General features: G+C 46.1%; 1 protein-coding gene and 1 non-coding gene across 2 annotated transcripts; one reads left to right on the top strand and one right to left on the bottom strand.

Annotated features, from left to right (window-relative positions):
* Positions 1-39: 39 nt before the first annotated feature.
* On the bottom strand, positions 40-121 carry TRNAS-GCU (transfer RNA serine (anticodon GCU)). Its single transcript has one exon. It is a non-coding gene; the product is annotated as a tRNA-Ser (tRNA).
* Positions 122-1,749: 1,628 nt separating this feature from the next.
* Positions 1,750-22,953, top strand: KNL1 (kinetochore scaffold 1). The gene is made up of 25 exons (XM_051621197.1): positions 1,750-1,808; positions 2,245-2,284; positions 2,441-2,500; positions 4,085-4,146; positions 4,638-4,693; positions 5,174-5,213; positions 6,321-6,358; positions 6,665-6,717; positions 8,183-13,216; positions 13,762-13,906; positions 14,564-14,631; positions 14,730-14,828; positions 15,145-15,260; positions 16,039-16,129; positions 16,761-16,877; positions 17,508-17,595; positions 17,999-18,067; positions 18,451-18,490; positions 18,607-18,708; positions 19,135-19,235; positions 19,525-19,593; positions 19,737-19,846; positions 20,382-20,500; positions 21,603-21,725; positions 21,837-22,953. The coding sequence occupies exons 1-25, from the start codon at positions 1,750-1,752 to the stop codon at positions 21,940-21,942; spliced, it is 7,005 nt and encodes a 2,334-aa protein (XP_051477157.1). The 3' UTR covers positions 21,943-22,953.
* Positions 22,954-23,005: the final 52 nt, after the last annotated feature.

Genomic DNA, 23,005 nt, shown 5'->3' with positions numbered 1-23,005 from the left:
GGGAGCTGGGGAAAAAAAGATAAAAAGTTAATCGTTTTCCGACGAGGATGGGATTCGAACCCACGCGTGCAGAGCACAATGGATTAGCAGTCCATCGCCTTAACCACTCGGCCACCTCGTCACGACACCCTCCTTCCTCCCCCAGCCTATAGGATCGTACGACGAAGGCTCCGCGGCAGCCGCTCCCACCTCCGCGCCCTCTGCCAGGCGGCGGCGGCCGCCCCGCCGTTCGCTGGCGCCGGAACCCTGCGGGACCGGTCCCTGCGGCGCCCGCCTCCCGGCGGCGGGGCGAGCTGGCCAGGGAAGCCGGTGAAACGGCGAGCAGGGGGCTGGTTCCGCGGGGGGCGCCATGCTGTACGGAGCACGCCGGGGGGCGCCATGCTGTACGGAGCACGCCGGGGGGCGCCATGCTGTACGGAAGGCGGGTTGGCGCGCCGCGCAGGCGCAGCGGGCGGCGGGGAGATTTGAACGGGGCGGCGGCGGCGCGGGCCTGGGGGAGCCCGGGGGTCCCGGGGGGCAGCGCCGGGGGCGGGAGCGGGGCGGGGGCCGTCCCGCCGGCGGCAGGGGAAGGGGCAGCGCCCCCAGCAGCAGGTGAGAAGGGCCGGGCGGGGGCGAGGAGAGGCTGGGCCGGGGGAGCGGCCGTGAGGCGGGTAACGGGCGGGCGAGGCGGGAGGAGCGGGCCCCGCCGGGCGGCCGGGCCTGCCCGCCCCGGGAGGGTTGAGCGTGAGGAGAATCTCCCGGCAAGCTGGGCGCTCGGTGCAGCCCTGGTCCCCGCCGGGCGGTGGGTGTCTGGGGAGAGCGGCGGAGGTGCCGGGAGGTGTGAGCGGGTGTGCGGGGGCTGCCCGGGCCCTGCCCCGGGCCCTGCCCCTGCCCTGCCCCGGGCCTGCCCCTGCCCGGGCCCTGCCCCGGCCCTGCCCCTGCCCTGCCCTGCCCTGCCCCTGCCCTGCCCGGGCCCTGCCCCTGCCCCTGCCCTGCCCTGCCCCTGCCCCGGGCCCTGCCCCTGCCCCGGCCCTGCCCCTGCCCGGCCCTGCCCTGGGCCCTGCCCCGGCCCTGCCCCGGCAGCGGCGGGGAGCGAACAGCTCGGGAACAAACCCTGTCGTGAGGAGACACCGGAGAGGTCGTTGCTCCTAAAGAGGGGGAAGACAGAGGAGGGCCGGGGTGGGCATGTTACGAGATCATGAATGAGCTGAAAACAGTTACGGAGTGATTCTTTGTGCTCACTGCGTGGAACTGGGAGGCACTTAAATTGTCAAATGTAAAGATAAAAAGAGCTGTTTTTGTTAACAAACAGAATAAGAGTGCATTTCAACTCACTGCCGGGTGCTTAGGGATCTGGAAATAAGTTCCAAGCAGGATTAGAGAAAGGCTGCTGAGCGTGTTGATTGTGATGTGAATTCCAGATTAGCAGGTCTCCTAATAGCAAAGTAAATAATAACCAGCAGAGCAAAGGGGGCTCCCTGTACCCCTGCTGGGCCCTTGCACTCTTCTCCAGACAAATGCAAAAATAAAACAAGAAATCAATGATGTTCATTTCAGCAATTGAGTTCCTATCTGGGAGTACAGTGTCCTTCAGGGAAAACTCCACATGTAACGCTGCCTAAAATGAGGTGGTTTGTTTTGTTTTTTTCCTGTTTAAGCAAACAGAAATTTACTGGGGGAGGGGGGAAAAGTTGCTGGCTGGGTTTTCTTGTCATGCTTTCTTGCTCTGCCTGAGCTCCTTCGTGGTTTTGGATTTCAGGACTGTGTTTCATGGGAAAAGCACATCCTTCAGAAATGGACAAGAACTATCCAGACCCTAATATGGAAAAGTAAGTTGAAAGCTTCTGAGGATTTTATTGTGGTACAAATATTGTCACTTAGAGGCACAACTTCCCTTAATCCCTGTGTGGTCTCCAGCATCTCTTGCATGAAGCACGTTTTCCATTGGGAAGACAAAGAACAGGGAGTTTCCTTGATCATTAGTAGGAAAGGTCTGAGGAACTTCCATAGCAGTGGGTTGCCTGGAGACCAACTGACCAGGGGGTTTGGGAGGACAACCTGCTGAATTTTCCAAAGCTTATTTTTGGGAACTAGTGCTGGAATGAACCACCTATTCCAAGCGAGATTGTTTGTTTAATTTCACACTTGCAAAAATCATGGAGAAACCAATTTGTTAACCTGAAAAACGGAGCAGTACTGCTCACAAAATACATCTGGGTTCAAGTTTCTGCCCTAACACCTGTTTCCCTGTTTTTTCTCCCCCAGTGATAATACAGAGCACATCAGAGTGAAGCGACTGTCCTCTGTGAGTAACTCAAAATCAACCCCTGTGAGTGAGGGAAGGCAGGAAAGGGAAGCAGTGAAAAGAACCATTTTCTCATCACAGGGGAAGAACTCTCCAGCCAAGTCATCAGTTCCTGTAGTTGGAGCTGATCTTCTCAAATATTATCTTTTCTTTCAGATTTTAAAGGCTCCACGACACCCTTTTGATGAGCTGGGAAATGGGAATGAGCTGACACAGGTACTTTCACGCTGGGGCTTTCAACACCTTCAGTTTGCTCCTCAACTTGTTGCTGATTAAAACGTGTCACTAGAATAGTGCAAACACTTGCAGGGGCTGCTTAGGAGGAGAGTGTTTGGTGTCCTAAGTGTTGTAAGAAATCTGTCAAATTTTTATTCTACTTCTGGTTTACATCAGAATGTTTATCCTCTCAGGAAAAGAAGAATAAGCAGGGATTAAGAGGCATAACCTGCTCCTGCTGAACTCCATTTGATTGGAAGTTTGATGCAGCAGTGAACAAACTGGGATAGTCAGGAAGATGGTTTTACATCTGTAAAAAAACCAGTCTGCCATCTTATCTAAAGGAAAAGCTAAAAAAGATACATTTTCTTCCAGAAATACATAGAGAATATATTTCATGTTTATAGTGTCTGTTGCTTCTCAGAAATTGTAACTCTGGGCCTGGTCAGTTTGCATTTCTCTGTAAATGCCTTTTTTCCCCAGGGTGTGTTCTGGGGTCTAAAGTGTGAGTTACCTCACAGATGTATGTGATTCATCTGCTGCTGGCTACAGAACTTGAAGACTCATTTTAAGCCTGTGAAGCTTTCAGTGAGAAAGTCTCTAATAATCTCTTTTAAATATGAGCCCAAAATATTTATGCACAAAATCTGTCCCAAAACTGGGTGAGTGTGAATTCTCCATTCAAAGTGCAGTGTCTGTTCCCAATGATGGGATGCAAGGCTGGCACCTGCAGGAGGGTGACAAGGTTCATAGCTGCTCGTGCTGCTGACATGATTTTTTTAATTTAAAAAAAAAAAGGTATTTTACAGGTTTTGGTAGGGATTTCCATGTGATGGGTATGTTACTGCTTTGTGTTTTGTTAAACAACCAGTGTTCCTGTCTTGGGCCTGAGCTGTTCATAGAGTCATGGGATGGTTTGGGTTGGACAAGACCTCAAGGCTCATCCAGTTCCAACCCCCCTGCATGGGCAGGGACACCTCCCACCAGCCCAGGCTGCTCCAAACCTGGCTGAGGAAGTTAGGGAAGCTCATTGCAGGCAACTGCACAGCAGTGGGATGATGAGTTGCCTTCCCAGCACGTGTCATATCATTCCACACCCTGTGGTGTTGCATTAGCATGATCATGTAGTCAGTGACACCATTTGAGCACTTCTGTAGGAAAATGGGGACTTGGATCCTCTCATGAATCCTCCCCTTTCTCCCATAGAGACAAACCATTATTGCTATTATCATTTCAGTCACAGAAAACTAAATAAAAAAGAATCCTGCAACTCTCCTGCTAAGCAGCTGCATCTGGCTTCCTCAGCATGCCAGACAAAAGTCCTCAGGGCTGGTGTTGTGCTTCCTGTGTGTGAAACAGGCAGTTCTCCCAGGGAGCTCTTGATCCTGCTCCCTGGGAGATGGTGCCTGTCTGGCAGGAGGAGCTGGAGAGCTGTATAAACGAGTTTAAAGATGTTGCTAAATATCTGGTTTACTCGTTGGGCTTGTAGATGATTGGATTTAGAGGGTGGTTTTGTTTGTGTTTGCTGCTTGTGGAGGAAGAAGAGGCCTGTGTGAGTCCAGCTGTTGTGTTCTTTGTTGCCAGGACATCCACGCAGAGAAGCGCAGGAAAAACTCCCGCCGGGTCAGCTTTGCAGACACCATCAAGTGAGTGGGGTCTGGAGGGGGCAGAGCTGCAGGTACCCCCAAAACTGCCTCCCCTGAAGAGTCACAAAGGGTTGCAAGGAGCTGATGACTTGTAATGCTGAGTTGATTTGGAGCCCTAAGAGAGCCATGATTCATTTTCTCTTCCTGGCTGGAAAAAAACCCAACAACAAACCCCAACAGTTCAGTGAACTTAATGTAATGAGGAAGTTTTTTGTTTCCCATTACATTTTGGTTCCCATAATTTGTTTCTCATTTTAGTGATTTCCAGCTGGTGTGTGATAATTGCATCTTCTTGCTGGAAAATATGGTTGGGTTCAGTGTGCTTCTTGCTTTGAGATCTCATTTCAGAACATACCATGTGGAAAAGACTGAAACTGGGGCTGTGGTTTTTTGCTTTGTTGTGGGGTTTTTTACCCTTTTTTTTTTTTTGTAACTTGCTTTGAAACAGATGGTCTTGTGCTTTCAAAACCTGATGTTGTTTTTGTTCTTAGCTGCAGAGTCTTCCCACGAGATCTTAAGAATAACACATCAGAGAGAGAAAATACAGGTAAAACTCCTTTTTATTCTCCTGGCAGGACTCACAGACTATTAACAACAAGATTTTAGCCTGAATTTAAGAAGTCAGGCTTGTCAGTCACAGCTAAGGAACAATATGGTCAGCTGTTTATCACAGACTGGCTGAAAACCCTTTAGTTACCTGTGCTGTGGACCTTGTAGCTCAAAAAAAAGAAGTATTTTTTTAGGCAAAATACACCTAGAACAAAATGTGCCTTGGGGATTTGGATCAGAACAAGGCTGAGCAGGATGTCACATCCACTTTGTCAAAGATTACCCAGGAAGACTCTGAAAAGCTAATGCATCCTCAAGTCCTGGGGTGAAGAAGTCACTTCTCTGGGGTTTTGCCACAATAAGAAGGCACATCAAGAGTGAGAACTTCATAACATTATTTTCTGTGCAGTTGCCTCTTGTCTCTGAATGTTTTGGTCTTGCTTGTCACATTGTAATGCCAGAATTCTCTTCTTTTTAGAGGGTGCAGGAGACACAGGGAACGATGTCTTTCATAATCAGTAAGTTTGCAAAAAAATTCCAATTCCCATAGAGCTCTGTCCTGCAAACACTTCTCTTCACATGGCAGGCAACCTCCAAATGTTGCTCCTCAAAGAGACCCCATGTACGTATTTATTTAGATCTAAAATTGCTCAGTGCTTGTGGTGAAACAAGGGATACAGTGAAAAGAGCATGTAACTGTGTTGGTCACGTAGAGAAAGACAGTGGCTTCCTGAAAAATTGAACAACTCTTGTCTTGGAACTGCTTCCTTCCAAAGCTGATTGCCTGGGAGTGTTTTCCAGGAAAGCAGTGGCAGTTCACATACCTGATAGACACAGTTTTCAGTCTTTTATTATCAGAACTTTTTCCCTCAGAGGTAGATAAAGTGTTAGTCTGGTCTCAGAGTTCTTGTCTAGGTAAAACACAGTGATGGGATTTTAAAAATCAAAATGACCTGGTAAGGAAAACAACAGATTTAGACAATTTCTGTGTGTGAAGGGAAATTTCTTACATGTAAAATATATAGCAAGGAAACAACTTCTGTACAGCTGTAGTTAATTAACTCTTGCTACTAAAGGCATCAACACAATATAGTAACAGATATATATGTGACTGTGCACACATGCACATATATATGTTTATCTAATCAAGTCAGGGTTTCTTGGTCTTGAAAGAGCAACCAATAAAACAGCAGAAACTATTAAAAGTTAGACAGAAACCCTCACAAGGTGGAGATTGTATCTGGCTTTTTGTTTGACAGAGAAATGATTTCAGGCTTTAGGAACACAGCTTTGGTTTCCCAGAGACAAAGGAAGAACTAAAAGTGAAAGATCTGAGTTAAAAATAAAGAATTAATCTTTTCTATTTTTTTACTTGTCATTGAGGCATTAAAATGCCACCTGTGTGCTGAACAGTAGCTTGTGGCACGATTAAATGAGAGAATCCCTTGGGAAAATAAGGAGGCAACTCCAATTAGAATCCTCTGCAGAGGAGTGAATAGTTTTTGGTCTCTGCTGCCCAGGCCCACGTGAGCTCTGCACCAGAATTCTCTGCCTTTTCAGTTTATTGGTGCAGCCCTTCTGTTCTGAAATCTTTTAACAAACTGTTCCTAACTCACCTTTTGTAGAAATGAAGACTCTGAAGCTGTTCCCTGTGAGATCACAGGTGAGTTTGGAAGTAGATGTCATAACAGAATGATTGTGTTCAGAGCTGTGGATCCCCTTGGAATAACTGTAACATGTCTACAACAGTCTCCCTGAGCATGACTTTGTCCCCTGAGCTGTTTCAAGCACTGTCTCTGCCACTTGCTGAGGGGAGTACTGAAAATATTTTTCAGGAATATATATTTGTTTGTAATTGTACTTACTTACTGAGTGGTGTTTGTAAAATGAGCACATGGATCTTCAGCTCAGTGGATAAAATATTAGGAAAACAGGGCAACAAACTGAATGTTTCCTTTTCTCCTGGCAGGGATGAACACTTTGCTTCATGCCCCCATCCAGGCACTGGTGCAGCAGACTGAGGTATGGGAAGGCTTTTTATTCCTTGGGTGCTGAAAGTAACAGTGTCCAAAATACATGCAAATAATTTGTGTGGTAAAGATGAGGAATGTAATTCAACTGCCTGAAAACCAAATCCTTGTGTTCACATAACATTCCCCTGGAAGCCAGTCTTCTATATTTGGAAGTATTTTCCTAAAATGCTGGGCACTGCACTGTTGATACCTCTTGCTACTCAAATTGCTTGCTAACTTTCCAGTAACTGGGCTAGTTCCTCCAATTTCAATTCTGTCTGAGATTATGCAAAGGAGCTTATGATGCAGAGAGGTCTGGTGATGTTTGGGTTTTGTTCCTTGTGTTTCACTCTCTGCTTGTGTGCTTTTTCCTCCCAGGGTAGAAAGGCTGTGCACACATGGACACTGTGCTCCTGCTGTTCAAAAGCTTTAGACAAATTGCAATGATTAGCATGAAAAGTAACTGAATTTCTTCAGTTCAATCAAGTGATAAAACACAAAATTCTTAGCTAAGACCTTGCCAGGCACAGAAATCCTGGAGTGTGTCATGCTTGAGAGCTCACGTTCTGGCACTGTGGTGTTAACTGTCACAACAGTCTCCCTTGCTGCAATGGCTTCTGGCTTTTATGCTGAGTTTAAAGATATGGCTTAAAGACACGTGTTAGCTCTTGTTAATGAGTGTTAAAAACAAAGAGAACCGTTCAAATCCAGTGTGGATTAGAAGATGGATACCATGGGGGTGGAAAGGTCAGATTTTTGGGTAGTGTATATGGTTGTGCTGCTTCTAGTGTATTTTAGTTCTTGCATTTATAAAATAGCATATATGAAGTAAACACGGGGCTGTTCTTAATCAATATATTCATTATATTTCATTAAAATAGAGGATTATATCATGTTGTTGTTTTTTTTTTTTTTCCCCAGAGCTTTAAAATTAAATCCTCTCTGTTAAAGAGACTAAAATCTCCCTTGTCAGTGGAGGAAAAGTCTTTGAAAACACCCACCTTGGTGTGGCTGCTGTGGGGCACACGTGACAAACTGGGCAAGGTCTCTGCAGGGGGTGAAAGGTGACAACCCCACTGGAGATGTCCAGGGAATACTGATCCATAGGAGTCAGGGAGAGGTGCAGGGAATACTGATCCATGGGAGTCAGTCACTCTTCCATGCTTACCACTGTATGGCTAGGAATGAAGTCTTGCCCAACAGTAAAACTGAGACACATTCTTCCAAAAAAAACATTCAAAGATGATAATTTAATAATGAAATCTAGTAACTAAGTTGTCCTTCTCTCAAAGGTGTTATTGCTTATCCAGGGCTGGAATCAAGAATTTTATTTTGTTTTTCTGAAAAAAGATGTAAAGGTAGAGCCAGAACCTTAGGGCTGCATGAGGTGACTTTTGTTTTCAGTGGAATGAGCCCTCGTGTCATTGGTGGGAAGTGTCACTGACTGGAACTTCTTCCTCACTTTTTCTTCTCAGTGGCAGGAGGCAGACAAGGCCGTTCAAAGAGCAAACAGGCACGACACCACCCTCCTCTTCTCAGAAGGAAATGAGATGGATATGACAGCGAGTCACACCGCAGTGATCGCTCGGAACCTGAAGAACAGCCAAGCTGACCCCACGGAGAAAGTAGACATCAGCTCCTTCCTGGCTGGGTTAAACCCCAGCCATGGGAAGGCAGAAGATAGTCAAGGGTTTCGCTTTTTCTCTGACCCTACAAACCACTCGTGTCCATCTCTTGAACAGAAGGAAGATGCTACTGCTGTAAAAAAAATAGATTTCAATCAATTTTTGATGAGCTTGAAGTCAAACAAGCCAGCACCCCATCCTGCTGAGGGGCCTGAGAAGGAGAATGTTTTCTTTGTGCCCTCACAAGCCGCGGCACCAGCAGAGGTGGGATCTGCGTATTCCCACGAGCCTCTGGACACCTGCAATGTCACAAAAGTCTTCAGGGAGCAAGAGGATGGAATGGAAATGACCCAGTGCCAGGGAGCTGCCTTGGCTGGGGCCTGGGAAGCTCCAGCAGAGCTGTTGCCATGTGCAGATGTTACTCAGGCGTTTGGAGATGATGGGATGGATATGACAACCAGCCACACTGCAAAAGTGTCTTTTCCCTTCTCCAGCGCTGGGAATCAAAGCCTGAACTTGAAAAAGGATTTACCATCCACAGATAATTCTGCCTTAAAGAGAGCACCTAATCAGCACTTAATTGCTCAGCAGGACCCCCAGGTCTGTGCAGACAAAGAACCAGTGACTCTTGAAGACAGACGAGACCCCACGGTGCTGCGAGCTGCCAAACAAGAGGCCAGAGCAAGGTCTGCCATCCCAGGATCCATCTCTTCTGAGACTGTCTTCCGAGGTGATAAAGCTGTTGTTTGTTCTAAATATGATGACATGGAAATTACTGGGAATTACACAGATATAATCTGTAATGACGGTGCCAAAGAAACGAGCAGCTCTCATCATAGAACTTGTGAAAAGCCAGTGAATGCAAACTCTGTGCTGGCAGAAACCAGACGTTCAGCACATGGTGCTAGGGACACCACGAGTCTGACATCTTCAGATCTCCCAGCTTCTGTGGCATATAAAAATAGTGCATCTGAGCCACCCTCAGGTTCAGATGAATCAGGTGAAAAAGTGACCCGAGATCACAGAACTGCATCAGCAAATGTTGGGTTCCATCCCCACACACATTCAGTGTCTGTGGGTGTTTCCCAGAGTCGGCTCCAGCCCAGCCTAGCAAACTCCCAGCTTGGTTCTCTGCCAGGTGAGAAGACAGTGATCTTCTCAGGAGAAGACATGGACTTGACTAAAACCTGTGTTGTCAAGGATGAGGGAGAGGATGTTGAGAATCAGCCTCCTGCTGGAGTGGTCACCTCTGTCACCTGCAAACCTCGTTTTCTTGATGGCAGATCCACGTCTCCCAGTGTAAAGGAACAGGAAGAAATGGAAATAACTAAATGCCATGCTGTTGTCATTGATGACCAAAGCAAGGGGGGAACTGCAGAAGCAAAACAAATGCTTTGTAAATTAATTCCAGGAATGAACCAGAACACAAATGTCAGGGAAGGCACAAATCCTTTAGATATGGAGAAGGAAAACCTTGAGGTGACCATTGTTGACAGGAACAGCAGAAGAAGCCTGGTTATGGAGAAGAACTATAAAGAGAGAACCCAAAATGCTTCCGTTTCCTGCACAAATAACAAAATGGGCATGTTTCCAGGTGATCCAAACATGGACATAACCACAACTCATCCTGCTCCCTCTGATGTTGCTGCTATTCATAGAGTACAAGACTACAAGAGTAATTATAATCAACATACTGTCACATCCAAGCAGCTGCAACACCAGACCTTGCAGTTTGCTAGTGTAGGTATCACAAGTCAGGCTGCAGCAACAGAATGTGGGGATTTGAAAATGAGCACAAATGAGCAAACTGTTCATCCTTTGGCTTCAAATGGCCCATTTATTGCCAGTAATAAGCCTGCTCCCTCTGGGATGAAAGGCAATGAACAACCTGGAACAATGTTAGGAATAAATGCAGGCTGCCAAAACTCAGACAGGCAGGAGAAGACACATGCTATGAAGGTATTAAGTAAAGTATTGCCAACTCGAGTGGGTTCTGAGGGAGATCTTTTCATGGGTAAAGCAGATTCTTCAGAAGAAGATGCCACAAACCCTCCCTCTCTTGGTGGCCTGCACTGGAGGGCTGCTGGGGAGCCCTTAGCAGCCCAAAGGTCTGAAGCACAGAAGAGAAGCTCCCAGTTGCCTTCGTGTTTAGAAAAGTCAGTTGTGTTTCCCTCTGGTGAAAACATGGACTTGACTGGAAACTGTGCTGTGATGGTTCCTGATCACACCAGCACTGCTTTATCTGAAAGAAAAGCAGCACCTGGGCACCTTGTTCAAGATGAAAATACAATAATGTCCTTAAAAAAAGGGATCACAATAACTAGTCAGGAACAGGCTGAGTGCCACATGCACTCCTTGGTATCTGGCAAGAAAATGTTAACCATGACTGGTTTAACTCATCTGCCTTTTGCAGGTGAGAAAACAACCATATTTTCAGAAGATGCTGATATGGACATCACCAAAAGTCACACAGTTTCAGCTGAGAACAAAATAATTTTGCAGTGTAAAAACTCAAATGATGACACACCCTTAATTTCTGGAGATAAAACTTGTATTTTTACCTTCAATGATGACATGGAAATAAGTAGACTCGACACTGTTGCAACTGCTAAGTCTCTGGCAAAGGCTGCATCCCACAGGATGCTTGGCATGGCTGAAAGGACTGGGAGGAAGAGCTTGAAGGGGGAGAAGACTGTTTTATTTTCACTGAGTGATGACAACAATGACATGGAGATCACAGAGAGCCACACGGCTGCCATTGGCCATGAAGTTGTCTCACAAAAGGAGGGAGGACCTCACACTGGCTCTTCAGCTCATCCCCTCAGGACTGTTATGGTCACAAGCAGCCAGGCTGACACAGACACCACCAGGCCCTGCTCTGCTGACAGAACTGCCACAAAAGTTGTATGTGATGCTAAACCAAACCTGGCTCAGGAGGCTGGATGGGGAGCCCTTGCAGATGGCAACGCTACTACATTGGCTCTGGATGAGATGGAGCTCACCAGACCCCAGGCTGCAGCTTTGGAGGGAAGGTCTCTGCAGGGCAGGCAGCCCCACTGCTCTGCTCCTCTCACAGCCACCATCATGTTCACGAGCTACCAGGCTGACATGGAAATGACCCAGGCTGACATGGAAATGACCCAGGCTGACTCTGCTGAAAGGACTGAAAGAGTCTTGTGTGAGGAGAGGTTAAACCTGGGTCAGCAGGTTGGCCTGGAGGCTGTTCCAGGAAACAAAACTGTCATTTTTACTGTGGCTGAGGACATGGAGATGACTACAGCTCAGACAGCTGCCCCCAGGTGTGCAGTCCCTGTGCAGGACAGACAGCCCATTCCTGCCCTTCCTGCTGATAAAACCCTTGTGTTCAACCCCAGCCACGACGACATGGAAATCACTGCATCTCACACAGTTGCTGTTAATGACAATGTCAATGGATTGGAGAACCAAGAAGTGTCATCTAAGGGCACTCAGCAGCCAGGCTTGCGTGGTGCATCACTGTCATCTTGCAGAGCTGAGATTGATTCCCCACACACACAAGACCTGAATGGTGACTGTCCTGCAAAGTCTGTGGATAAGTCCAGCATCCCCCACTCTGCTCCCTCAGCCACAGCGCTGGGAAGGGACAGAGGGAAAGGAGCTACCCAAGACCCCAGTGGCACACCACCAGATTCCATGTGTTCTGTCCTGCCTCCAGAAGAGACTATGGATGTGCAGGCACCACAGGGTCCTGCCCTTCCCAGGGCTCACTCTGTCCCTCTAAACAGTCAGCAGGTTCTCCTACCTCCAGAAAACCTGAGTGCAAAGAGTGTGTCTTACAAGCTTCCAAGAAATGGGCCCACGGATTGCGGTGAAGAAAGGGGTGATTTGGTGTCCCATGTCTTGCTTCCCAGCGAGCAGCCAGGTTCTCTGATGGGTCCTCCAGATGCATGTGGTGCTTGGAGAGACCAGGGATTGAAAGATGGTCCATCTAGACATGAAGATCTAGCTGCAGATTTCAGCTTGGCTGGAGCAAACCTTGTTCCAGCTCCTAACATGGAATCAGAGGAAAACGAGGGGCTGTCAGCAGAGGGGGAGGCACCTCCAAAAGACTTTCACATAAACTCTGAACAAACTAAACAACTTGTGGTCAGTGACAATCCAAGAGATGAAATAGATCCTGCTCTTTCACCTGAAGTATCTGGGATTTTAAAAATTTATTCCAAACTGAAAAACATGAGGAGGAAATCTGCAGTGTTCTCAGTTTCTGAAACTGCCTTGTCTGACCAGTTGCCCAAACCACCAGCTCAGCCAGAGGATACCTTGAGGTTAGGAAAAAATACTGTAAATGAACCAAATAATTTCCCTTCTAGCAAAGACCAGGAGAACACATGTCTTGAGCCTGGAGCTGCCCCCATAGGTGCAAATTTAGGCATAGCAATTAAGGATAAATATCAAGGAATAAACATCCCCCTAGGTTTCTTCCAGCCTAAATTACCAAGCAGAAGAAATCCTCCTGTTTCTAGTGCACAAGACACAAATGCACAATCTTCAGACAAAGAGGGAGCACCAGTTTCAGAAGTAAGGGCACATGCTGGTGAAATCCCAGGTGGCCACAAGCCTGGCAGGCAGAACTTCAGCCCTTCACAGTTCATAGCAGAAGAATTCCTTCCTGTCTGCCTGGATGAAATGGACTCAAACGAGTCTGTAAGCACTGAACTCGTGGAAAATGCTGGCAATGAGATAAGCAAACCCCAAATCTCCCACAATGGAAAAAATCTATTAGAAGAGACAAAAACTTACAGCAACACAAAAAGAGCTTTGGAAGAGGATGAAGAGGATCTTCAAAGTCCAAAGAAGCCCAGGAGGGACGAAACTTTGGATGGTGAGGCCTCCCAAGACTTGCAGGTGAGCCTATTCACTCATTAGAAGGACACAGTGAACACTAACAGCACTTCTGCTGGAATTTGGGGGTGGGAGATCATTTTCCCCATAGTATCCTTTTAATCCTTTCTTGACTAAACGCTCTTAGTCCTCTGAACTGAACCATTTGCTAGTTGTTGTTGTCTAGGTACAGAGTAAAGATAGAGTAAGGCCTGGAGCAATTATTTAAAATCCAAACATGGATGTTTGATTAAATTAGCTTTTTTTATAGACAGCACAAGTTGCAGCTGAATCAAGAAAATATGTGCAAATATGGAGCCTTCATCTCACCTTAAAAATGAGTCTGTAAATCAGCAGTAGAAAGTTTCTAGCTCCAAGAGCTGGAAGGGAGTGCTGTGGTGGCTGAGAAATGAAGGATGTGCTGGCTTGTCCTGCTGATGAGATATAAAATGTGTTGAAAGTAAAATGAAACAATTCTGACTGTCAGGAAACAGCTACAATGAACTTCTGCTCCACTTCCTCTTGTGTTGTTTCATATAACCTATTTTTTTTTAACTTGCCATTATTAGGTGACTTCTGGGGCAGTGTCTCAAAGCCAAGTAGAAGTTCATGGAGGTGAAGATCCCCCAAATGTCTCAGCTAAAAGCCCTGACTCTACTCATGCCAGCAACAGCAGCTCTCTGGATTCTGTGAAGGCTGACACCAAACTAACAAGTACAACTTTGTGGGAATGGTCTCAAATTGTGTGGAAAAAAATCTCCTCAGAGTGCTCTGCTGGGACAGAGCTCTGTGCAGATTCAGCCCCTAGGTTTAATTAGCTCTTGCTAATCAGCTGATACTTAACGATGAGGCAGAAATCTGCCAGTCATCTGGTGAGCAGCATCCTTCCTCTGTTACAAAGCCAGTTCCACCTTTGGGCTCCAGCAGCCAGGGAAGAATTTGCCTTCTCCAGTAGTTGGGCTCTTCCCTTTGCCTGAGAAACCTGCCCTGGTTGGCTCAGAACTGGGATATTGTGGTTTTACCTCCAGAGCTCAGTCTCTGTCTGCATAGGATACCCTCTGTGGGCTGGCTGGAGTCTCTCCCTCAGTTTTATTGCTTTTTAGTCCCTCACCTGTGCCTCTCCTCCCATAAAAGGTGAATTCTGTCATTCCATGACTGCGCAGACACTGATTTCATTTTGCATTAGATCCTCACTCTAGTCCTCTGTGTTTGTCCCAGTTATTTGCTGTCTTCGTTCAGCACTGGGAACACCCATAAGGGACAAACTCTACATTAAAACTGCTTTTTTATCTAGAGCTAATCAGCTTAAGTTGGTATTTCCATGAGAATATTATTAACCCAGCAATATCCCCCCTTTTTCCTCCCTGCTAGCTCAGCCCAGCAGCCAGCTGGAGTCCCAGCTGCTCACAGACAGCGTGTGTGAGGACACCTTACGGGAGGTATGGGGCTTCTCCTCAGACACCTTTCTGCATGTACCCAAGCCAGCCTCCTGGCCTGAGCAATGTGCTTATCTCTGCGTTTTGCCTCCTCCTCCCAGAAACTTCAGGATGGTGTGATCACAGTCGGGGAGTTCTTCACACTCCTGGAAGTCCATGTCCCCATTCAGAAGCCCCGGCACAGCCACGTTCCGGTCATTGTGAGTGTCTGCCCTTTGATCTGCCTCATGGCATTGACCTTCAGTTATATTCTTGTGGGTTTTGTCATGTTTGTTTGGTGGGTTTTTTTCCTTGTTGTTTGGGGTTTTTTTTTAAATCATAATGAATATTTTATCTCCTTGGAAACAAAGGCTGTGCCTGCAGGCCTTGTCTTGTCAGCTTGCAGAAGGCCAGGGCAAGAATCCTCTTCTGCAAAAATCGAGCTGCCAGGCCTTCTCCTGCTTTCTGCATCTGCTGCTGCTTCTGAAAAATACACTTCTCTTTCTCCTCACCCCTCTTCCCTCTGTGTTTCCCCAGTGTGCAGCCAGTGCAGCCCCCACCCCAGCAGACCTCCTCTACAGCCACTACGTGTACCGCCCCAAGCTGCGCATTTATGAGGAAGATTGCCAGGCCCTTGCTCAGAAGATAGAAGAGTGAGTGGGTTTTTCAGTCACAGGACACAGTAGTAACTTCACTTCCCAGCTCTGGTGGCAACGGGGCCTGAAGAGAGTTAATACATCACAAATAGGGAAAATAAAAAATATGTAGTTAACCTACTTGATGCTGGCAGCCAGTTAGTTACAGAGTTAGACAGTGCAGGGCTAACTCTTGGGGAGGGGCTATGGAGATAATTAAAGTTTCATTTTCCTCAAGTAATTTACCTGTTACTAACAGAGTGTTTCAGTTGTACATCAAAAGGGTTGAACTTTTCAAATTGTATCAAAAATGATCAAACACTGACAGCAGAATCCTCACACGACCTGTGGTCTGTTCCAATCTTCCAGGGTTTCTTAGATTGAGATACAGTTATCATGATTTATTTCCTTATCTGAAGGACACTTCTGGTCTGATTCATTCTGCCTTTGACAATTTACATGCAAAATTAAGTTTTATGATAAAATTCAAAATCAGTAGTAAGATTTTTTCCAGCCTCATTAGCACCACTTCTAGTCCTTGGGCTCTCGAGCTCCCCACCTCCTGGTCAGCCCTGGAAAATTCCACCTAGGAAATGAACTTGGCATCATGTGCTAGAGTTCAGCAAAGAGCCCCCATTCTATCAAGGTTTAGAGGGTCTGACCCAGCTAAATGAAAATATTTACATTTTATTTTTTTAATTAGAAAAGGGGAATGAACTGTGTAAATACCAACATGCTGCTTTACCTGCTCGGTGCAGTTCCAACAGGACTTTCAACTTCTTACTTCATATTTCAGGTTAAAACCATATGCAAATGTCCAGGATCAGCTCCTGGTGAATGTGAATAGGAGCTTCTGGGAAGTAATGAGAACCTGCTCAGATGAAGAGGTAATACTGCATGAAGAGATAATGTTGTTTATACAGAATGAAGAAGTAATGTTAATTACTGTATTCAAGTAAAATAAGAACCAGAGTTGTCCCAGAATAACAGCAGGCAGGTGGGTGATACAAGACAAAATATTTTCTGAATGGAAAACTGCTCTGAGAACTTCCAAAGTGTCAGGAGGATGCAAAGATTTGTGCCCTTTAAAATACATTCAAGGGAATATGTTGCTATGAAAGAGAAACCTTGATAATTCAGGTTGTTAATTCAGGTTGTTAATTCAGGTTACTTGAGGAAAGGGAGGAGAAACTTGAGAAGGCAAGTCTGAAACCTCTGGGGGAGGGACAGGAGAGGTACTCACAGCAGGTGCTCTGGGTTTTGGTAAAAGCATCTCTTCAGTTACCTGTGCAGCTCCCCAGCTGAGTAAAGAAAGTCAGTTACTTCAGTCAGCAACTGCACCTGAATTGCCAGAGAGTGTCCAGTTCTAAACTGGATTTCATTTGCAAGTGTCACATAGTACAGGTCCTAGAGCAAGGAGATATTGGGAGGAGCAGAGAAGGGCCTAAGGGGGGCAACTGAACAGCCTTTTATTGCATGTTCCCATTCACTTTCTTTTCTGTTTTCCCTTCATTGCAGCTGAAGAACTTTGGAGCAGAACTGAACAAAATGAAATCCTGCTTCATCAAGGAGAGTAAAATCTTGGCTCACGAGGAGAAGGCCACACTGTACAGCAGACTGCTGCAGAGTGCCCAGGTACCATGCCAGGGGCTACCTCTGAAACCAGCAACTTCTGCCATGTTTTGTCTGTCTTTGCCAAGCTTAGGGGCCTGATAACTGTGTGTAAGTGTGCGAGCTCTGGGAAGTCTCCTTCTTCTTTAATGTGCTTCCCTTTCATTTATATGCAAATGTAAACCACATTGGGACAGTGACCTTCTGGCCCTTACACTGCAGGAACCTTCTGCCTAAGGGTTTTGACCATTAAATTAATGGTGAGAAATGGGAGTGTGCAAGGAAAAGCCACCAGAAGTGACTGGTTTCTGCTGTAGTGATGTCAGGATTAGGAGCTAGCAAGGAAATGCAGAAGTGATGCATTGTGATGGGTATCAGAAATGTGGATGTGTTAAAAGCTTTGGGAATTTATGTATTTCCATGCCTTATCCCTTCATAAGTAAAGTCATTAGGAAGATACACTGTTAAGTTCTAGTGCTTTCTTAGGCATGGCTGCTGTCTTGGTGTTTGCCAGCCTGCCTCTTCATTCTAATGAGAGATGGTACCAGCTGCTTTAATTAGTTTCTCAGCATGCAAAGATCCACATGGTGGCCCCAGAAGACAATTCAGCTTTTTCAAAATGTCATTGACTTGAACACAATGTTCCCATCTTAGGAACAACATGAAAAGCTGCAGTCAAGGATGGAGAAGCTGGGTGAATTGCTGGAGGAGGCAGAGAGCTGCTTTGGTGCCCTGGAAGCAGGTATGTGTCTCCAAACTTGGCAGCAATCCTGCAGACCAAGCTCTGCACTCCAAGACTGTCCTGCTCTCAGCACCAGGGCTGGGTGGTTCAGAAGCTGCAGTCAGTACTTGGCATTGCTGCAGGACAGTGCTCTGTGTATTTTCATTTCTTCCAACTGAATTTTCTTCCAATCCCTTCAGTAGAAACCAAATTGAACAGCAGCAGCTTTGAAATAATGCAATGAAAGGAGTTTTCCCTCTTGTTAGTTCCTTTTTGAGGTTTTTGGTAGATACCCTTCTGGCTTCTTGTACATGTTTCTTAGTTAACTTTGAAATGCTAAGATGTGTAGAACCCACAGGCAAATCAAATGGGATCTAAGGACTGCATGGGAGTTCTGCAGAGACCTGATACTTCTCTCCCATAGATTCTGACAGGGAAGAATGGGAAGCAGACAGCACTGGTGAAATGGCAGAAGGGAAAAATCTACAGGAAGGTAATGGGACCAGCCAGATGGCACTTCTTGTTTTGTTGCTTAAATTCTGGAGAGGGTGATACTCAGTCTCCTCCTTGATTTATTAATTGTGATATGGATGCAAACTTTACTGCTTTCTTGTCCACATGGGACAGACCTAATTACAGAGATGTTTAAGTACAAAAAGGGCTGCTTTTCCCCTGGAAAAAAGGGATTTAGAACTTGGTGCAGTGTCAGTTGGAGAGTGTGTGCTGGCATATTGAGCATTTAATTGTTCAGTAATTACCTTTGCTGACTGCATATCTGTATCCAGGAGTCCCTTCATGTTGAGGTCTTTCCTGTTGTTAAGAGCAGGTTAGGGCTTGCTTTGCTCTTCTCCCTCACCTTTTACCCCTTTCTCATAGAATTGGAAAGCCTCAAAGCCCAAGAAGAGGAACTTCAAAGGTAAGATGGCAGAGGGGATCTGAAGACCTGAAATAACATGTGCACCTTCAGGTTTGGAGGGCTGGTGTTTTTCTAACCAGTGTGGTAGATCTCACGTGGCTGGTTTGTCTTTGCAGAGAGCTGGCAGATCTGGAGGCTGAGAATGAGCAGATGCTTGTGCAGATGAACCTGCTGAAGGAAAGAGAAAAGAGCTGCCAGGAACACCTGGAGAAATACGAGTAAGGGAAAGACCTTCAGGTTTATCAGCTAGTTCTGGGGCTTCACAATCATATAGAAATGGTTTTGGTTTTTTTTTCCTTACTTGATTTGGGAAATCCAGTCTCCTCACAGCCTAGGATGGGCAATAAGGCCACCATGAACTTCCCTGTGAGATGCACTGGTCTCCTATTAACAGCTTTGCAGTGACCCTTTGCATTCAGGCTGTATCCAGCTCTCCTCCAGCACCAAGGTGACCATTCATGCAGTGTTCTGCTTGTGTTCCCAACAGACTCTTACATTTTGTTGAAAAGTGGAAATCCTGTAGGTACATGAGGTGCTAAATAGCTGCAAGTGCACATGATGCTCTGAGCTTTGTCCTCAGACACTTTGGTGGTGGGTTGGTTGACACTCGGGGTGATGGTGTTTGTTTTTCAACCCCTTTCTAGCTTCATGGAGTGGGAGCTGACAGAATGGAGCCAGCAGCAGGCAGTCTTTAGTTTTCTTTATGATGCTCTGGAACTCACAGTGGTGTTTGGACCCCCAATAGGTAAGTCACAAAACAGGTGGGTTTCTGTTTGATGAACTGGACAGGTTAAATAGTTACAGAACAGAAACCTGAGGTCTCTGGATTTGTGAAGACCTGCTAACAGGAAACAGAAAACATGCCACAGCAGGAGCCTGTAAGCTGAGAGAAGTGGCTTTGAATGTGTTTTTATGAGTGGGTTTCTAGGAAAATTCAGAAAGTATGTAATGAGTGGCTGTTTCTGAAGAGGAAGAGCTGCAACTCCAGAACTGAGTATGAAAATCACCACTGTGTGGGTTTTTTCCCTTCACAGATGGTGATGTTTTTGGTGAAGACCCTTCCAGGAAGATAGTTAGCCTGAGCTTTGAATCTCTCCTGGATGGTAAGATTATTTTTCAGTAGCTTGAAAGTCACTGCCCTGATAATCTGTGCTTGGCAAAACCTGTAAATTCCTGGTTTATCTGCTAATCCCACTGTCTGGCTTTGAAAGGATTCCTGGCAACATGTTTTTCTTTTGTGTTACAGAGGAAAATGCCCCACCTTCTTCATGTTTAGTCCAGAGACTCATCTTCCAGTTCATTGAAAGTCAGGGGTGCTGGCAGGAGAAGTGTCCCACACTGTACCACTTGCCCCAGGTAACATTCCAGGATAGCCTGTAAGGCTCTGGAAAAACAATAACTCTTTTCTGGCACAGAGAATAGGGCTGACACTGACAACATCTTAGTGAATGTTTCATCAGTGCAAATCAAAATCTGCTTCAAGGAATATTCTGAGGTGTGAGGGGAAGTACCTGCCCCTGAAGGCAAGAGTCCTGAAAGCTGTGGTTTCTCCCTTGTTTGCTGCATTAATGTCTGCCTGGCCTGGTGGCTTCTTAACATCCTTTTTTTTTCCTACTAGTAGAAATTAGAGATTTGAGCTGAATGTCCTTGTGCTTCTAAACAATTAATGGCCTAAACTGCCCAGCCCAACCTGGTGTTCCTGCATGTCAGTGTTCCTGCTGGGAAAGCTGAAGGGAGAGGCTTGGGGCACAGAATGTATTCATTTGTCATGTCTGTACAATTTCGTTTTCACTTTAATATCTATACTTTTTGGCATAAACTGCTTGTTCAGGTGTCACACAGTTTGCTAGCCCAAGTGCCAATGTGCTTGCTTTCCTGATTGCCCACTTAGGTTCTTCAGGACATCTCCCTGGTGGTGAGTCGCTGCAAGATCTTGGGAGAGGAGATTGAGTTTCTGGAGAGATGGGGTGGAAAATTCAATCTTCTGAAGACAGACATCAGTGACACAACGTGAGTAACTTCAGCTGGAGTTTGTCCTTCAGAGAGTCTCTAGATAATCAGAACCAAAACTGAAATACTTGACATTTGGTTTTCTTGAAATTGAGATTTAATGCCACTATTTTTAATAATGACCTAATGTGTCTTAATGCAATTGCACTGTAATATCCACATGCATGGAAATGAAGCTGTCCTTGAATTCAGCCACTTCCTCACTATCATGTAACCTCTCCTTCCTCACTGCTTCCCTGTTTGACTTGACTCTTACTTCTAACTAGAGTGTAAAGGAAGCAGAGCCAGGAGTTTACCTGCAGCTCAGTGCTTTGTTACTTTTCATCTTCTAATGAATCTTCTGTTTGCTACTAGCAGAATCAGTTGTTGAAGAAGAAATGAACTTAAACTAAAGTTGTTGGGTTTTAGTTTTCATTTTCTTATCCTACTTCCTGACTCTGTGGCATGTCCCAGTGGAACATAAGAAATCCTCCTTCCCCTTGTCCTCCCTCATGGATGTGTATCCTGAACAAGGATCTGCCCAGTTACTCCTGCCCTGCCTGCTTTGATGCTCCTCCCTTGGGTTGTTCCAGTTCTTCAGTCCTCTTTGCAAGGCCAGAAGTCCCACACAAACAGTGTCTAGTTCAGCCACCAAACAGATGCAGGGGCAGCCTGTGCTCAGGAAGCTGCAAATGGTTAGAGGTTTACCTGGGAATGACCTGGTTTATGGAAACAGTCTTAGAATTATGGGATCAGAGGTAAAACAGTCCTACTTAAAACTTCAGAGAACTTAAGCTCCCTAGGAATATTTTATGTTAACTAGAAAACACACTTTTTTATTATTAATCTATATTCCCCCACAATTTTTGAGAGGTTCTGTGAACTCTGTGTGTGTTAACTTTTTCTGTGAGGCAAGCTGGGGTTTTGTATTCTAACTGTTGGAGTGGGAAGGTTTTAAACCTTATTTATGAGCTTATGGTTTCTGCTGGAAGTCCTCAGAAGTTACAGAGCTTGTTGCCTCACTCACATCCCTTGTTTTCACCTCTGGACCCCAACCCAAAGGCAGCAGCAGTACATCTGAGTGCTTTGTGTTGATTTTTTTGTTTGTTTCTTTCCCATGCAGAGTGAAGCTTCTGTTCTCTGCTTCCACAGCCTTTGCAAAGTTTGAGCTGACCCTGTCTCTCTCAGCCAGTTACCCCTCTGATTCCCTGCCCTTCACTGTCCACAAGCAAATTGGGAATATTGGGTGAGTTGCACAGAAAGAACCACTCCCAACGGGGTCAGTTTGAGAGCCAGGGATGGGGAATTCAGTGGTCTGTGTCCTCTCCAGCACATCTGATGGCTTTATCTTTCCCAGGGAGGAGGAGATCTCTGCTGTTCTCTGCAGGGTGCCCCTTGGCCACCACTACCTGCGGAGAGCAGTCAGCCTGATCCACCAGCACCTGCTCCAGCCTCCCAGATGATTCACTGGATCCACACACAGGACTCAAGCCAGGCTGGATATTCCCTCGTTTTAGTCTCCTAGGAGTTCAGGCTGCTCCTCACCAGCATGGGGGTGCTGTTAGTTCAGGAATCTTGGCCAAGAGCTGGTAGATATCCAGGATGCTTGGTGTGGGCCTCAAGTTTTCATAACAGCAGAGGCCTCTGAGGAGAAGGAGGAATTTCCTAAATCCTTTTCCAATCCAGTTTGCCTTTTATCTTTCACTCACCTGAGGCCTTGGCCTCCTTGTATAGTCTTTCCTGGTGTGGTTGTTCTCCAGACAGCATGTTGGTTTTGTGCTGGGCTGATTTACAGAGCTCTTGGATAAAACAATGATGTGTATTTTCTAAATTAACACGACTGGAACTTCCACCCTCATTTACTTCAGCCCTGCACAGCATTCACCTTGGATTTCTGTCAGTTTCCTGGAACCCCTCCCAGACCACAGACAGTACAGTCCTGCTTCTGGTTAACCAGATAACCTGTCATAATTAACCAGGTGGCCAGGGTCAGAAAGGCTTTTGTCACAAAGATCCCTGCGCTTGGCTGTAGATGTTGTGGGGCAGCAGAGTCCAAGCCATTGGGTCCCATCAGTGGGATCTGTCCAGCTCCAAGTTTGTTCTGATATTTGGAGCCTTTGTCCAGTCCAGTCTACCTCTTGGCTCTGGAGCAGTGTCCTAGTTTGTCCTGTGTTAGGATTGTAGGGAGGAGACTGAGCTCTTGGGATTCAGGCAGTACCAGTGATGTGTAGATGCTGCCTGGGCTGGTTTGTCCATCTGTTGTCTATTCTGCAGGTTGAGCTGTAGAACTGATCTAGCCCTGACTTGATTGTGCAGGAGTGCCTGCCCTCCTGGAGGCACAGGCAGATTTTTCTTATCTCTGTAAAATACGTTGAGTTTAAAAATGTTTTCATGTGTTTGTTCGTGTGTTTCTGCCTTTCTACAAATTTTCCTTCTGTTTGGAAGGTGGGAGCTCATTAAACATTTGAACGATTGCTCTTCCTTCTTCAAGCTGTGGTTATGGGCTGTGCTGTTTAAGCCGTGACT

Source organism: Apus apus, chromosome 5 (assembly GCF_020740795.1).
Source record: "Apus apus isolate bApuApu2 chromosome 5, bApuApu2.pri.cur, whole genome shotgun sequence".
NCBI classification, from domain to species: Eukaryota; Metazoa; Chordata; class Aves; order Apodiformes; family Apodidae; genus Apus; species Apus apus.
This window is presented reverse-complemented; position numbering and strand designations above follow the sequence as displayed.